The sequence below is a fragment of the Lytechinus variegatus genome, chromosome 2 (genome assembly GCF_018143015.1).
Source record: "Lytechinus variegatus isolate NC3 chromosome 2, Lvar_3.0, whole genome shotgun sequence".
Lineage (NCBI taxonomy): Eukaryota > Metazoa > Echinodermata > Echinoidea > Temnopleuroida > Toxopneustidae > Lytechinus > Lytechinus variegatus.
In genome coordinates this window covers 25609049-25626461 of record NC_054741.1, presented here as the reverse complement: position 1 = coordinate 25626461, position 17413 = coordinate 25609049, and the positions used below count along the sequence as shown (strand labels likewise).

Genomic DNA, 17413 nt, shown 5'->3' with positions numbered 1-17413 from the left:
CATTTGCATGACAGCACTGAAACATGACTTTCAGACACACTTAAATCTTGGTGAAAACCCCCGCTGGTCTTAATTTTCAACTTTATTTCAACCCTATGACAAAAATACTTTACATCAATCAACCAGGCTTGGAATCAATCCATCCACCAATAGAATTAATCCAACAAGAACAAAGAATTAATAACTGAGATTGCAGATACAGGGAGAATGTACTCACCTTTAGGGTGGTGCTGCCTGGGACAGGTGGTGCTGATGGTGGTGGTACTGCTGCCAGATTATTTGACATCGCTTTCGGTGGCAGGGCTCTTGGTGGCGGGGCAATGGTTAATTGTGGAGGATTCCCTTGCATTTGGTACACTCTGCCACTGTCCTGTGGCAAAGGAGCTGAGGGTGAAGAATTGGCAGGTAAAGGTTGGAGCAGTTCATTCATTTGTGGCGGCACATCAGGGAGTGGCCTCGGAAGTTCTATAGGTGATTCATGTCCATCCTCAAAGGCAGCTTGTTGACATACTTCAACTGGTGATGATCGTGCCGAAGAATTTTGTTGGTCATCCCTTTCTTCTTCCCTACCCTCAAAGAATTTATTTGCAATGTCACAGAAATCGGTAATGTCTGAAGCTTCATCAAGCATGTTTTCAATTGCCGGGGCGATACGGGGAGAGCTGGAATTTCTCCGCCTCTGGCTGCTACTCTTGCCCAGCATACTGCTGACTGGTTTGCAAAGGACACTTTCTGGTGCTCCAATACCATCTTCGGAGTCCATTTCATTATTATCATTCACTTCATTAGTACCTTCCGAGATATTAAGCTGATTTAAAGACAAATCACCGTCCTCATCTGACTGTGAGTCATCTATATCTGAGTTTTGAAAGCATGAAGAAGTAACGGCTGCAGGTGATTTTTGTTTGAAAATTTTTCTCCTAGACTGGGACTGTAAACCAGTGGGACCACTCTGATCACTCTCCTGGGGCATGGCAATTTGACTACAAGTACTTGAAGAATTGACCCTGGCTAGCATATTATCAAGAGAAAACTTCTTTTTCTGCTTAACCTTGCTAATAGGGGTGGTTAGAGTGGAAGAGTTTGCAACTTCGGTTGAAATAACACTATCCTTTGGTCCAAAACTTGAAGAATCATGTATAATTTCCTTGTTAGAATCATCATGTAATGAAGAGTCATTGGACTTTTCTGATATGCTATTTCCAACAGTAGAACTAAGGTTTTCCTGTGCTGTTTCCATTTCCTCAACACCATCTTCAGTTCTAGAATCAATTGCGTGGTCTCCTTCCTCATGAATCACTGGTCTTTGTTCTTCACAAACAATCACATTCTGCATCGAAAGTCCTGAAGGAAGCTTGGATGAGTCACCAACAGGATTTGTATTTGGAATGACTATGGATGAGTGATCATTGGTTGGGATCTCACTACCAGAAATATTAGTTAAGACATCACTCTTGCTGTGAGCATCCATGGTTACTATTTGCTCAAGAATGTCATTTTCTGTATTTTCATGCTTAGCACGACTTTCAGTATCTGCTTCTTGAGTTTCGAGTGGGGAAGCAGGTGCCATGTTGTCTGAATCATTGACTTGACTGCCTGATAATATAGTGCTCTCCATTTCAACATCTTTATGCATCACATCTGTTAATCTGGTGTTCTTCTCTGATTCTTCCACAATGACCTCAGTGATACTTTCACGCTCTTCAATATCCATAGCTGATGACACATTGGATGAAACGGCATTCACACTTTGTGCGTGGTCATTAGGATCAATGCTTTCACTATGGACAATGTTGGCTTCTCCTTTTGAACAAAGTGGAGGATCTTCCTGGGAAGTTTCTGCAGAATACTCTACAGACAACTCTGCTTCATGAGAAAGATGACCAGGTTCAGATTGAAATTCCTCCTCATGAGGGTTATCAAAGTCATCAATGGGCACGGATTGCTCACACTGCAATTCACTTGTTTGAACAAAGCCTTCCTCAGGAGAGCCATCAATTTCAATGTCCTCAGCATTCATCTCAACAATCTCACCACCAGGGGCATCTCCGCTGCTATTCACAAACGCATCTCCTGCACTGTCTTCACCCTTCTTAAAATTGGATTCAGAAAGGTCACTTTCTGGTGGCGTGAGGTTGCTGGAGAGACAAGTACGAAATGACTCTGTGGCTATCATTGGTAAGACGAGTTCATCAGAGTCGGTGTATGTCCGCTCACAACCCAGGGTTTGCTGGTCCACAGGGGGAGGAGACTCTGGGGATTCCATGATGATGGGCTGGGAGGGTGGTCTACATGGACTGGCAAGAGAATCCATCATGATCTTCAACTCTGGAACTGTCACGCCATTGTTGTTGATACATCTGAAAGATACAAGCAATACAGACACAAATGTTAAAGAAAATATCCCAAGGTAAAGTATGGTCAGCATTTTATTTAGGGATTAACAAAGACAGAGAAATTCACCAGATCAGCTAATCTCTAACAAGCACTGAAATACGATGCCACAAAACGTACCAAGCAAGATTTCCTAGTGCTCAGATATAATGCAACAGTGCTTAGCGACATTTTTACAAGTTCTTATGTCAAGACAAATCACCCCATTTTGCTAAGGCCCCCCCCCCAAAACTTGTCTGGTTGTCCTTAACCGCCCAACCGAATTTTGTGTCGCCAAATTTTTTTTTCAGTTTTTATTTAAAAATCCAATATTAGCAAAATTTGTGTTGAATAAATGACAAAATGAAAAATATAGATTCATAAAGCCTATAGGCCTATATGTAGTCCCAATATGTGTTGTAGGCTGTATGTATGTGTGCAATAATATAATACACTATACAGATCAGTGATCAAAACATAAGCAATGAAAGAGGGATATTGTTGCCTAGTTCAAATGTAGACGTTTGTATTTATATTGTTGTTTTTAATGAAAAAAGAACTGGAGGACAACCATACAATTTTTTTGCCCAATGAATGCATATTACAGTATACATGTAGGCTTCAAGTCTCATAAAACATTAGGTTGTGTGGATGAACTCACAAGATCATGACTTCAATATGATATGTCATGACTCATGTAATATCATTTTAACGATTTAATTGTTATACACGAGTCAAGTTGACCGATATCATGAGTACAGCAACACAGCTCTGAACAGATCATTCCGTGCAAACTTGTTTTACTAAACTTTCATAATTGGAATGATTTGTAGGTTTTATATCCCCTCGTAAATAACAAACAAGTGGAATGCCTCTGGCCGTCTCACCTGCATCACGCGGTTCAATATAGCAGCAGTGCTGACTTTGAATACTACTCTAACTCGCACAAGATGTTCAGTGATACATGGTTACTCTTATGTCCACTTTTTATGAACTAGACCAATAAACTTACAGAGATATGATGGTTATTCAACAAAAAACCCCAACATGGCCAAAGTTCATTGACCTTACATGACCTTTGACCTTGATCATGTGACCTGAAACTCGAACAGGATGTTCAGTGATACTTGATTACTCTTATGTACAAGTTTCATGAATCAGATCCATAAACTTTCAAAGTTAGGATGGTAATTCAACAGATACACCCAATTCGGCCAAAGTTCATTGACCTTTGACCTTGGTATGTGACCTGAAACGCGCACAGGATGTTCAGTGATACTTGATTACTCTAATGTCCAAGTTTAATGAACTAGACCAATAAACTTTCAAAGTTATGATGGTAATTCAACAGATACCCCCGATTCGGCCAAAGTTCATTGACCCTAAATGACCTTTGACCTTAATCATGAGACCTGAAACTTGCACAAAATGTTCAGTGATGCTTGATTACTATCATGTCCAAGTTTCATAAATCAGATCCATAAACTTTCAAAGTTATGATGGGAATTCAACAGATATCCCCAATTCGGCCAAAGTTCATTGACCCTAAATGACCTTTGACCTTGGTCATGTGACGTGAAACTCATGCAGGATGTTCAGTGATACTTGATTAACCTTATGTCCAAGTTTCATGAACTAGGTCCATATATTTTCTAAGTTATGATGACATTTCAAAAACTTAACCTCAGGTTAAGATTTCGATGTTGATTCCTCCAACATGGTCTAAGTTCATTGACCCTAAATGACCTTTGACCTTGGTCATGTGACATGAAACTCTAAAAGGATGTTCAGTAATACTTGATTAACCTTATGGCCAAGTTTTATTAACTAGGTCCATATACTTTCTAAGTTATGACGTCATTTCAAAAACTTAACCTCAGGTTAAGATTTGATGTTGACGCCGCCGCCGCCGTCGGAAAAGCGGCGCCTATAGTCTCACTTTGCTTCGCAGGTGAGACAAAAAGGGTTGCTTGCTGAAGCATATCTACATTCTTTGCTGTAATCAAATATATATTTAGACCGGACCCCCAAGAGTGCCGTATCCCAAAAAACAAAGGAGAGATAAATTCACTTTGTTCTGTTTTAATTAATTAAATAACACTGAAATATTAACTACTGAATAATAAGGCAGACAAGGGTTAATAATTAATTAACCACGTACGAGAGATGCAAGGAGGATTATAAACTAATCACATAATCCATCAGGCCAGAAGAGGCAGAATCAATAGTAAAGAGGAGCGAAACCAAGCTAAAAACCTATAAAAGGGAGCTGAATAAAAAGATTTCAAGTCCAGCTGAAATCCTGAAAGGAAAGCAGAGTAAAGAATCCAGGTTTCAAACCTAAGAGAAGAGACAACGCCCGAAACTACGGCTGGAAAGCAAAGAAGAAAATATTTGTGTAACAAAAGAGAATGAATTAAAACTGGGTGCCAAACAAAGAGCTATCATGCAGGAGAGAGCACGGGGAAGCTATGGGAGGAAGAAGACATCGCATAGACACTATGCACAAAACGTTACAATGGGTTAAAAAGGAAGAAGCAATTCAGAAAATCACTTAAAAAGTCGCGCTCAGATAATTTTAAACGAGCCAAACCAACAGTACTGAAGTATAAGGGTTGGCGATGAATCTGGTTCCAAAGAAGCAAGAAAATACAGCCTAAAAATGTATTTTGGAAGTGTACTTCGCTCTGTTGCGAAGCCATAAGTGCATCCTCTCACATGCGGAGCTCGTGCTTGACAAGTTTGGCAGGGCTAGGGAACTGAGATGTCTCGTAACGGCGGTCTTGCGAACAGGGCTGGGCGGCTTCTGAACTGAACTTTTGTCATTCGAAGTATCTTGAGAACTGAAAATTAGGTCTAAAAAAGCGGCACGTCTTTGTACCACCAATATATTGTGAGTGCTTCCCACTCCCGGGCGGGAGATGGTGTTATAGTGCAAAAATCTGTGTACTATATCCAAGGGCAATTCATGAAACATAAACTAGCAAAAGAAGATGGATACATCACGATTACTGAAGTAAATCAGATATTTATCTTTTTGTTTAAAGGCAGGCCATGACACTATCTGTTTTCAATATGGCCAATAAGTGACAATGGTAATGTATCTAACCCAGCTAGCTTTATTGTGTATTTTACTGATCTGAGAAGATTGAAATCACTTACTTGGGCAATTCCAAATCTGGATCAAAATTTTCTATCAAAACTCATATGGAAGTTCAGAAATACTAAGGGGGACACAATTAGCCACAAACATTGTTCTTACACATCTTATAGGAAAATCCCAACCATACAAAAAATTATATGCATGGGACTACATATTTTTTTTTTAAATTTGATTTCAATTAACGGAAAAAATATTGTTTATATTTAATTTCCTTTAGAATAATATGAAGGCCATCATATATCATCATATTAAGAGAAAATTTTCAAATATAAGTTGCAGGAAGGGTTATAAAATGTCATCTCTGTGGTGCCCGACAAAGTGTAATGCGACTGAACGGAGTTTTTACATCTACAAAAGAAACTCGAAGTTGCTCCCAAATTCAAGTGTCTTATTTTGAGACTTCTATATGTAAGTAATGCTTTGCAGGTATTGAAATTGGTAAAAGTGTTTTGATTTGAAAAAAACTATTAAAAGCAATCAGTCACTTTTTTTCCATGATCTTTTTGTGCAATGCGACTGACAGATTTTTTGGACGTCATGGTAGCCACAATTTACATGTACAGCATACAACCTTTCTGTATGTAGTCTTTTAAAGTCTTGGTTGTCAAGAAAAATTGACATAATAAACTTGACAGAAACACTCATCCATTTCAATCTGAAAGCAAGCACCAAGTATTAGAAAAGACACATAAAAGCGTACTGCAACTGACTGCGGAATCGCCCATTTCATTGGTAATTTTCAAAGAACTTTGCTGTAGTGTAAAGAACCACCCAAAGAATCAATTTAGGGTATTAGTATTTTTATGCAAAATTTGACCCATTGAATACAGGTTCTTGGTGGTTGCTACATGAAGCCTAACTGGTATTGGCGATTCGTGAATTCTGATGTCAGTGGAATAACTACATAAGATGCTTTTCAGACTACAGTTTCTGAACCCCGGACAATCCTCAACCCCACACTATTGTTTGCTTTCAGACTACAGCTCTTGGCACCGCAATTGCCCGGGCAGCATCGCAATAAGCCAGGTAAGCCCGCTTTTTTAACAAGGCCAGATATCTTATTTTGATGGAATGACAGATATGCTATACATTCTCCTCATGTATAATAAGCAATAACTAGAAGTTTTGAAGGAAATGGAAACCACCAACTATTCAAAGATGCAAATAAATATCAAAGTTTGCTGTACATCATGCCTGAGAGTGCATAGCATACATGAATCATGGAGCTAACAAAGATGGAGATCCATCTTCCAATTCCTCTATTTAATTGTTTGTTATCGCTTCCTTCAGGTGAAGAAACGAGATCTATCATCAATCAGTGAGCCGCCAGGCAAAAGTAAGAGCTCGCTTATATAACGCCATAAGCCCGCTCATAAAATCTGAGGTCCGAGATTCTGTGAAGGTCCCTTCGATGCACTGCCGTAAATGACGCTCTCCCACATGACTTCCTCCCGTGCTCTAGTTTTCAAAATCAAAACACAACTTGCTGTGCTTCCAACGTCCATATCTCTTCGTACGGATTCCTGATGTATGGTTGAACTTCTGAGATGATCCCCTTTGCATACATACCAAATACGTTACAATCTGATTTGATCCAGCCACAGTAGGAACAGAGAAAGTTGGAGATTAGTCATACTCTTGTCTTTTTGCTTTATTTAAATCTTTTCCTGTACGCTCCAGTCTTGAAAATTACGAGGGGAAAAAGCATATTTTGAAGTTAATTTCGAATTTTCGATGCTAGGATTATTTGTTTTGTTTTGTATGCATTGATAATGTAACTGCAAATCTATGGGGCATTTCTACGGCGATTGTTGCATCGTTGAGTATCCTCCAGTGCCATACCTACTCTATTTGTGTAAGTTGAAGGCGAGCGTGAGCGGGAGCTCTGAGCTCGCATGCTCAGCTCATTCACACAGTACAGCCTCAGCTTCGAATCGTTTTGGAAAAACAGAATCGATGTATTTGGAAGAGATAGATCTAGACTTATTTAACTTTTATATTTCATAGATTATGATCTGTAAATTTTCTTTCTATTAATATTACCCATTGGGTCTGAATATCAGCATTTTAAATTGAATTTGATCAACTTTCCCCATCTGATCCCATGCTGTGAGGGGATTAGTGGTGCCGCGCATGGGGTAAACCATTCAAGAGAGCCAGATCTCCATCTTTGTTAGTAGCTCCATGCATGTATGTATGTACTGTAGTGACACAGTGAGATGCCAACTAGTAAACCAGAATGGTGATTCTTTCGAGAAATTAATCTTCCATCGTAATTAACTTGACATAGGAATGAAAGTTAATAAGTTAAGCCTCAATCAAACCCTTGTCTCACACACGTCACACACAGAGCATGTGAGGTAGCGGTTGGAGAAATAAAAAATATGCTACATGCAGCGATATGTTCTAAGTGATGAATAGAGTCATCACAAGTCCTGCAGGTACTTCTTTAAGTGCTCAAACAACCAAGGTCATCTGGGGAGCGTTTCATCAATATTTTCATCCGACAAGTTATCGGATCTGACATATCTCCTTGATTCTGATTGGCTGAGAGGCACTCTTCCTATGGTAATTGTCGGATAAACTGGTACTTGTCGGATTAAGTCTTTTCATGAAACACCCCCCCCCCTCCGAACTTCATGATTAAATACATGTATGGAGTGTTAGCATGTCCTTAATCAGTTGCAAGTCTATTGTGCCTTGCAACTGCGGCACTCACATTCATCCACATTTTTATCAAAGTCAAAGTAAAAACCCAAAGAAGATGCAGACAGGGTTGCAATTTGCTCATAGCTGTTAGCAACGGCAATGCGCGTGCATGCAAAAACATACAATGGATCGTGATCAAGGCTTGGTCATATTTGAAATCATAATCACAATAGTGGCTGGAAAAGGTGATTTTTATCTCTAATCCTTGACAGGGTATTAACTGCATTTAAATGAGAATTAATATCTTATGAAAGATTCATGTGGATTAAACAAAAATTGTGGTTGCTAAATAGGGAAATACGTCGCTCCACCAATTCAGCTTACGTGATTGCTAGTCCTACTGAAAGAATTTACAGGATAACTTTTTCATCAATTGGAGTTGCCCTTAAATATTTTTCTTTCATTTTCATATTCAGCAAATTTGATCAAGAAATGTGTGCATAATTGGGCACATTTTTCTATTTACATGTTAATAACTGGAATCTAAGAATATACATGTAATTAATTCCAATTGACCATTGGAAAAAAATATATATATGTAAAAAGGAGATGGTTACATTACAAAGGGATAGGGTTACAAAAATGAGATTAATCAACCAAACTTGCATATAATCAAAACCAAAAGCACATTTCGCATTTGATACAAATATCTATGCATTTTCAAACAAGAACAATATGTCCGGATAATTGACATGATCACAGCCACGTTTTTTAACTAATAATCTTTAATATGGGAGGGCATTGTTGTAAAATACAACCTGTACCCGGTTGCATAAAAGTTAATTATTATGGTAACTTTGCCATGCAATGGTACACTCGCATTGAATCCTTGATTTTGATTGGCTGTTGATCAGCTTAACCAATTTTTGTAGACCATTGGATGGGGAAGTTACCACAATATGCAACGGGGCCAAGAATTCCATAGGCCTATATGAATATGCATGCTAACAGTACATTAATCACAATGGCTGATGTGTACCTTTAATTTTACAGATTCTGTACTCGGATTGCAAGCAGTCGAAAAGGCACTACTCGATAAAAATGTTCATTGTACCACGCGAGTTGTCTTCGCATTAATGCATTCCCTCGCAGAAAAGCATGAAAATGACCATGTACATGTATATACCTGTGAATTTACCCAGCATGCATGGACAAATAAGCCCTATACACTCATTTTATAAGAAAAAACCCCATAATATCATATCCTATGCGTACAACAGCTTACATAATAAATGCACAATGAACAATGACTCACTGCCATCTCTTTATAGACAAAACATACATTGTTCATGTGAGGACAGAGAGCCTACTGATCACAGATTCAGTATGGATGGGGAAGGGGGGGGGGGCGGGCCTGGGGGTAGGTGGAATAATCCTTGCAAAATCTTTCATGTTGTCCATGTACTGGTACATGATAATACAATCGAGTTCGGGTACGTGCAAATGTGAGGCTTCCTCGCGGAAATTTATGCATGACCTGACTACTCATCGTACTCCAGCGCTGAATTTAATTTGGACAAGTGTGATGAAGTGCGGTAGATTTTCACCAGCACTGAGCCAATGTCTATTGAGGGAGGGGCATGGTACGCAGCGTAACAGCGTCCATCGGGTAATTGCTCTCACTGGGAAATGACTCATGGTCAGGAGTACCAGCGCAAATTCACTGTGTGTTATAGAAGGCTTCCAAAACGAGTTGTACGGGTAGGAAGCTGAGTGCGACTATTTACAACAGCGTGTTCTAGTCAATTCGCATTTTAAATGTATTTTTCCATCCACTGGATTAATTAATATCAAGCGATGGTGAACATGATGGACCTGCCAATTCCCATAATTATTATCAACTATGTGCTATAAAAGAAAATTGCTCTTTCTTTCATGTCCATTTTCATTTTTGACGTGCCTCTGTTAGAAATATACACTGTAAATATCTAGGATGAAAACAATCCTAATACAACACGAAATGCTATACAGCCTTGGGTATGCGATAAGATATGCAATATAGGCCTACATGTACATGCATGAAATTAAATTGTTACCAATTCCGGTCAGTTTTCACACTTCTTGAACTCCTAGGTTATATTGTAATTGTAAGGATTACCAAACAAGTCTGCGTACAGTATACAAAAACACTGTGATTCAAAGTAAATGAATCTGTCGCCTTTATATACAATTTAAATACAATTTACATGACTGGTACACATACATGTATACGCATAACAATAATGTATAATGGCAGTTCTAATCATCGTTTTACCTTTACCGTATGGGAAGAAATCAATCTGCTTATGGATTGTACAAGTACTTGTTGCATTTGAATGAATCAAATTCAAACATCATTGCCAAATAATGAAATAAAATCAGTAAATTTTCCTGATTACAGAATCCCTAAATAGTTAACGTGAAAATGTCCCTCCCCCTTTCTGTTTGCAAGTGGAATAATCCAGGGGTAGCTGAAATACACAGCAGCACATCCGTCTTCACAACAATCTGAACTTTACCTCTCTGCTTGCCTCTCTACCCGACTCTCTCTCTCTCTCTTCATGCCCAGATAGCTAATACCGCAGACGACATACGCTAAGAGCAAGAAAGGGGGAAAAAAGAGGGTCCACGGCAACTGTGCTAACCAATGGGACGACAGCACAGCGTAGTGAGTGACCTTTGCTTCTTTCAGCATTCCTGGCTTGAGCTAGAATTTGGGCGTGTATTCAGGGGAAATAGAGAGTCACGTGACCCACCCTCTTTAAACAAGAAAATGTTCAAGGGAGACACAAAACTTCTGTAAAGTACAAGCAACACTCATTTGGAGCTACTCTCACCCCCTTCTGTCTTCATGTCCGCAAACGATTCTAAACTCAGAATGTTTTCGGCCGTTATATTGGACTAAACTTAAAGCGTAATTTCTTTTACAGCTAACGATGCGCAGTGTACAAATTGCTTGTCAAGTGTAGCTTCTCCATTGTTTCCAGGAATACATAAACCTTTAATAGCAATATTCAACAGAATCATTGTAAGATTTGTTTTCTTATATCACATGTTATACAGTTCTCCTCTTTTTAGTTTACGACAATTTGTATCATGGATAAATTTTGTCTACATGTATGTTTATCAAATAGCCTACTGCACTGAATACTTGTTGGAATTTTAAAATCTTAATGCCCTCACTCTCCCCCCCCCTGGACCCCGCTAGGCACGTATTGACATTGTTACATATAACTACATGTATATAAAAGTTAGAACAAAAATGCTACTGGTACCCAACTTTATACTACCTGACCGAGATGATAATTGGTTAATAATAATAACCCTCAATATAAAAAATATTGATGCATGTTGTGGAAAAAAAAGATTGCACCAGGGATAGACAATTTGAATCACCACAGATTTTTTATTACATAAATAGAATTATAAAAAGAAAAAATTAACAGATGGTCGAAAAAATCCCACCAGCTGAACAACTGAACTTATCAAAAATTTCAGAGCAAGATACGTATCAGGTAGGTTTGTGATAGACAGATGAAAATTTAAGTACATTCAACTGGAAAGAAATGATGTAACTTGGTATTTTTACTGAATGCTCGGTGATATTGATAATGACTCTGTAACATTAACTACAGTGTACATGTATAAATTGTTTTCAATGTGAATATTCAATTTACAGTAAATACATCAAAACGTCCATTAACTTATTTCTTATCATGAATACAATCAGCTCATGAGATTAGTTGTTATTTTACAGGTAATGTAAAATAAAATAACCATGGTGCTTTTGATGATTTTCGAAAACCATTATGGGGGGGGGCAGTGGACATGGAGCAGTTCAAAATATAATACAGCACTAAGTATGTTTTCAAACCTGCAAATTCTACTACATGTAGGGCAAGATGTTATTATACTTCCTACATGTAGATCCAACTTCGTTTGAAAAGGAAACTTTCCTCAAATTATCAGTACCGGTATTACACTGCATTTTACTGGTAAATTTTGTACCACAGTATGTTAAATTTCCATAAATTAAATCAATGGATACATATTTTTATGGTTAGCCTTTTTATAGCATTCACACATAAAAAACAATAAAGGGCACGAACAAGACCATGAACCATCATACACAGCAAATTTGTCTCACTGTTTCTTGTCGCCTGTACTGTATTTGGTCTCAGGAAAATGGTACATACATGTACCCTATCTTAAAGACCCTGACTGGTGTAAAAACAATCATATATCAAAATAAAGGTGATGACTCATACAATACAAATATACCAAAAATATTACATATATCTCCTTCCAATAGTTAACAATATTAAATAGAAATCAAAGAAACTGCTCCTCCAAATTACGCTTTGATTGCGCACCCCCACGTCGCCTGGAAATGATGACGTCACGTTGTGTCTGGAGGGTTGTGATTCCGTAGGTTTGTGTACAAAAGCATTGGGTATTTTCTTCCATTTCCATGTTATGAATCCATTTTTTTTTTCGTTTTCAGATGAAAATGGCACTCAAAATTATTCACTGTTCAAATTGTTGTAAACCTACAACTATTCACTACCTTTTTTGTGATTTCTTTGTTTGGCTCTTATTGGGCCTAAATTGCTATGTCAGGAAAAGTTGTTATACATAATCTAAATGCAGATAGAATAAGCAGGAAATAAAATATGGCAAAAACTAGTTCAAAACTGTAGATTCCATATATTCAAGCTTGTGGGAAAAAATATATGTGATATTCCTCTGTGATAGAAGTGAAGAGAATGAAATGTGTTATCTGGAAAGCAAAAAAATCACCCAGTTTTTCTGTGTACAAACCTATGGAATCACGACGCTTCTTACACAACGTGACGTCACGGTCTCGAGGCAGGTGAAAAGCACAATAAAGCCTATTTTCTAAACGGGGTTCGAAGCCCGATAATTGGAATATTCTTAAGCAAAATACTCAGCTGGGAAGCGGTGAAAATGCATAAAGCATACCTTGCTGTATTTAGTAGCTTATAAGCTTTCGATTGGTATATAATTTGTCAGTTTCATTTTTTGGTCCGGTCTGGATCTTTAATAGGGATAATTTTCCAGTTCTTGCTGATATGCTGAATTTCTTTTTGAATTGAAGCCTTCAATAATTTGGGTCTTTATCGTGACTTACAGGTGCTAATTTTATGCATATTTTGGCAGGCTAAATTTTCTACATTCAGAACATTCTTTTATGTTTTTCATATATACATTCCAAAGTATGTTACTATAAAACTCAAATTCACATTTTCCTGAACTGCACACATGGATAATTAATATCGAAACTTTGGTTTATGCTTGAATGGCTTATTGTCTTCTTGTCCTCATCAATAGTGATTAATAGTGAAATGAAGAAAAAAATGTATAAATTATTTTTTACTAAATTGAACATCATACTGAAGGCATAATGGCTTTGGACAGGGTCTATAATGAGTGGTTTCATGTTAATATCTAACTTTTTTATACAACGTTTAATGATAAAGAGCCCTTGATGATGGATTCATAACGTATAACAGATTAAAATCACCTAAAAATATTATACATACATATACGCTGATAACTATATGTTTTTACTTTTAAGACTTTTTTTGCAATTTCACGTTAAATCTCTTTTTCAAAGTTTTCTTTCCTTCTTTTCTCCATTTAACTTCGAAAACATTCAGTTTTTACTCACAACCACATTATGAACACAGAAAAGTACATTCCGTAACTGTGAACAGGGTGATCGTGTTATATGACATCGTTGATGAGAACTGAGAAGACATGTACAATTTTTTTATCCAACGTTAATAAAGAGCACACATTTAAACATTATTACATCATCGTGACCAAATCATGTTGATAATGAAATGAAAATATACAAGACTGCTCAAATTCAAAATATCAGATAGATGCGCACACGTATATGTGATGAAATGAAGACATGGCAGTAATGACTATCGATGCATTTGGATTGTATTTAATAACAACTGTAAAGAGGAAAACTCCACACGTCAATCTGGAATTACCGGTAGTCCACTGAAACTGAAAATGTGGTTTAATGTATTTTCATACATAAACCTCACCGTGAAGCCAATGAACGCAGAGCAAGTCAAACAAAGAAATTGAAATTTCACTAAGCAATATCACGTATAGTGTCCGAAACGTATAACTAAAATAACGTGACAAATCTTCAATTTACAAATATAAAACATGGTATTGCTTACCCGAGTATCAAAGCGAACTATATAAAGCAAAGGTTTATGACGCAGTGTGAGTCAATTTGTGATATTTTCACACGCAGATGCCGCCCAACATCAACCAACGTTGTGTGCACGACGGTATGAGCCACAGCCAGGGCACTGTTTATCTGCAGTGCGGACGTGTTCATAATGAGCATGCATTCCGGCTGCGTGCCTCGCTGACTGAGCTCAGTGCAGCTGTTAAAAGCCCACATCAGGTTTTTCACATGGCTGAATCAGTACGTAGTGAAAAACACTTCCCCCTGTTCCGTGTAATGGAATGGTCTGCTGATTATGCAGGCGGTATGGCTGACTGCATACATACAATGTACTCGGCACACAACTCCCTATACAGGAAGTATAATAGTGTGTGTATAAAGACAAGCACGTGAAGTGATGAATCTTTTCTAGTCTTCCTGCTGATGTTATGCTAAACAAAGCCGGGGGAAATCTGATCTTTATACTGAACATGCAAATTAAAGGCACATACAAACAAGAAGAGCTAACGTGAAGTCGTAACCCTTCCATATAAACATCTTGTTTTATAATCACTCTTCATAACTTATCGTCAATGATGGAACTTTTGCATGTTTGCGCACAATATGTCCATAATTTGAAAAATAAACATTTGTATTGTTCTCCCAGTGCACGTGACAGCATTCTTCACTTTAAAGCCTGTCTAATGATCTGGTAAAGGGTCAGTAAATGTCAACTAAACTCAAGTATCATCGAAAACTGCAATATTAAAAGATCAAAGGAGTCATTGAATGCATTTTTTACCCATTTCTGGCCGTTAGGATGTAAATCTAGTATTCTCTCCCTCTCAAAAATGTCTTTATGTTTATTTGAAATAACCATTATTTTACCAAAACCATAGACTAAAAGCTTTACCATGTTTAGAATTTCAATAGCAAGAATAGGCCTATTGTATCGTGGTGGTGGTGCCCCACCCACAAGTTTTTTAAATGTAAACTTCTAGGGGCTCCAATCCCATGTTTTTATCTAATTTGTATATACCTGTATTTTTATAATTGATTGAAATAAATTTTGAACTGAATTGAAATTTAATTGCCTATATACATGTACCAGAAGATTCACTCTGTGCAAATCCAACAACGAAATAATATTTATGAACACATACATGTACAGGGTAACCTTAGCTAGTGAACAGTAGATACACTCAAGTTTGTAGTTTAACGTGAAACCCTTTAAAAATACAACAGGTACAGGGGGGGGATAATTCTACATTGGATAAGTAACACACATGCCCCATCCCATGGAAGGCATTTTGCGGTTTCAAACCGCCTCGATCACAAGAATCCCCGTTAAATTACGAGAACTTTTTAAGGCTAAAAAATACCCGTTAATTATTCCTGCATTCACACCGCCCCGAAACACATCCTTCGGGATAAGTTCCCGAAGTTACGAGCATGCGCAGTATGGTCTGATAAGCAGGCAAGGCGCGAGATTCAAAATCACTAGCCCAGCAGCCACCCACGCCGCCGCGCCCAACGACACGCTGGGCTAAAAGTTCCAGTAATTTGCTTTCACATCGCCAAAATACCTGCGACCTTGGAAAAATCCCCACGAAAGTTCTCGTAATTTCGCCAAGTACCTACTATTTAGCGGGTATTTTCTTTCGGGGATATTACGCGTAGTTTGCTTTCACATTACCAAAATACCTGGTATTTTCTGATCGGGGTAAATTTCCCGATCAGAGAATACCTGGAACTGGCGAACTTCGAGGCGGTCTGAAACCACCTATTGAAGATCAAGGAAAGATTGTTTTCCACCAGGGGGGAGGGGCAAACAAATTGTGCCTCAGGAAACCCTGAAATGGGGGTCTATTAAAGTAACTAAGCTCACAGGTAAAATACAGGGCCTTGGGAACTGAATATATATCGGGTGGTGTGAAAAGCGGTCTATGGAACAGAATCGCGGTTCTGTAGGTATGATGCACGCTAGCGCTGTGCATGTATAAGAGGGAGTTGTCAGTTGTGAAATCGTGCATGCAGCTCTCGCATGTGGTGCTCTCGCTGGACAATTTTGGCAGGGCTGGGGAACAGAAACATTTCGTAATGGGGATCTTGTGAGTGGGGAGGGGCGGCTTCTGAATAAAACTTTTGTCATTTGGAGTATCTAGAGCACTTAAAATTATGTCTGAAAAAGGGGGTCATCAAAGCAGCACGTCCCCATACCAACAATATATGTGAGTGCCCCCCCTCCGGTTTTCCCCCAGTGCTATCAACATTTGACCACTTCTGGACCTCAAAGTCTTGGTAACGTGAATGCAATAAATTTTGCTCCATACTGGAAGGTATGGTACCTTCATACCTTGTTTCATTTCTTTGCATGGAAGACTGTATTCTCAGACTAACATCAGGAAGCAAACATATTGCAACGCCAGAGTACGGCTCGTGTTGTCTCGTATCAACCACTTAAAGGGAAGTTTGAATTGATTTCTAGCTCCTTTTTTTTAAATCACGGCTAGCCCTTTTTTTTTAGGATCACACCAACATCACTTTGCATTAATTGGAATGCATTTGCCAGTGGAGCGACCTGCAATTATATGTTAGGACAACTGTCAAGCAGTCTGAATAAGCAATATTGTTTAAAGAAGTCTTTGAAATCGAGGTGAATTTTATTCAATTACCGGAATACCGGTATAACAATCATGCTGAAAGAGTTTTAAAAGCAAGGTAAATGTGACTTAAATCTACATGTAGCTGAAACTTTCCTGAAAGCCAAGTAATGTTGAATGATTTTGAAAATCACCAACAAAGTATGCTTTATAGTTATATTTTTATTGATTCAATTCATGATTAGACTGTTTTGATATAGACATATGCCTAATATTCTAATAATACATATAAAAAAAATTCAAAAAAAGATGTCTTCCGTTTTTTAACTAATTACTGAGATGTTGCTAAAAATTGTTTGGCACACAATA

General features: G+C 38.0%; 1 protein-coding gene across 3 annotated transcripts in view; it reads right to left on the bottom strand.

Annotated features, from left to right (window-relative positions):
- LOC121407678 overlaps nt 1-17413 on the bottom strand; it is a 50419-nt gene that overhangs the window by 7948 nt on the left and 25058 nt on the right. For 2 of the 3 annotated variants that reach the window (XM_041598863.1, XM_041598862.1), the window contains exon 3: nt 218-2360. In XM_041598863.1, the coding sequence (XP_041454797.1) occupies nt 218-2317 (2100 nt within the window). In that variant the 5' untranslated portion in view covers nt 2318-2360. Of the gene's footprint in view, nt 1-217; nt 2361-14448; nt 14816-17413 lie in introns of those variants that run through there. The other variant, XM_041598864.1, reaches the window with a different exon arrangement.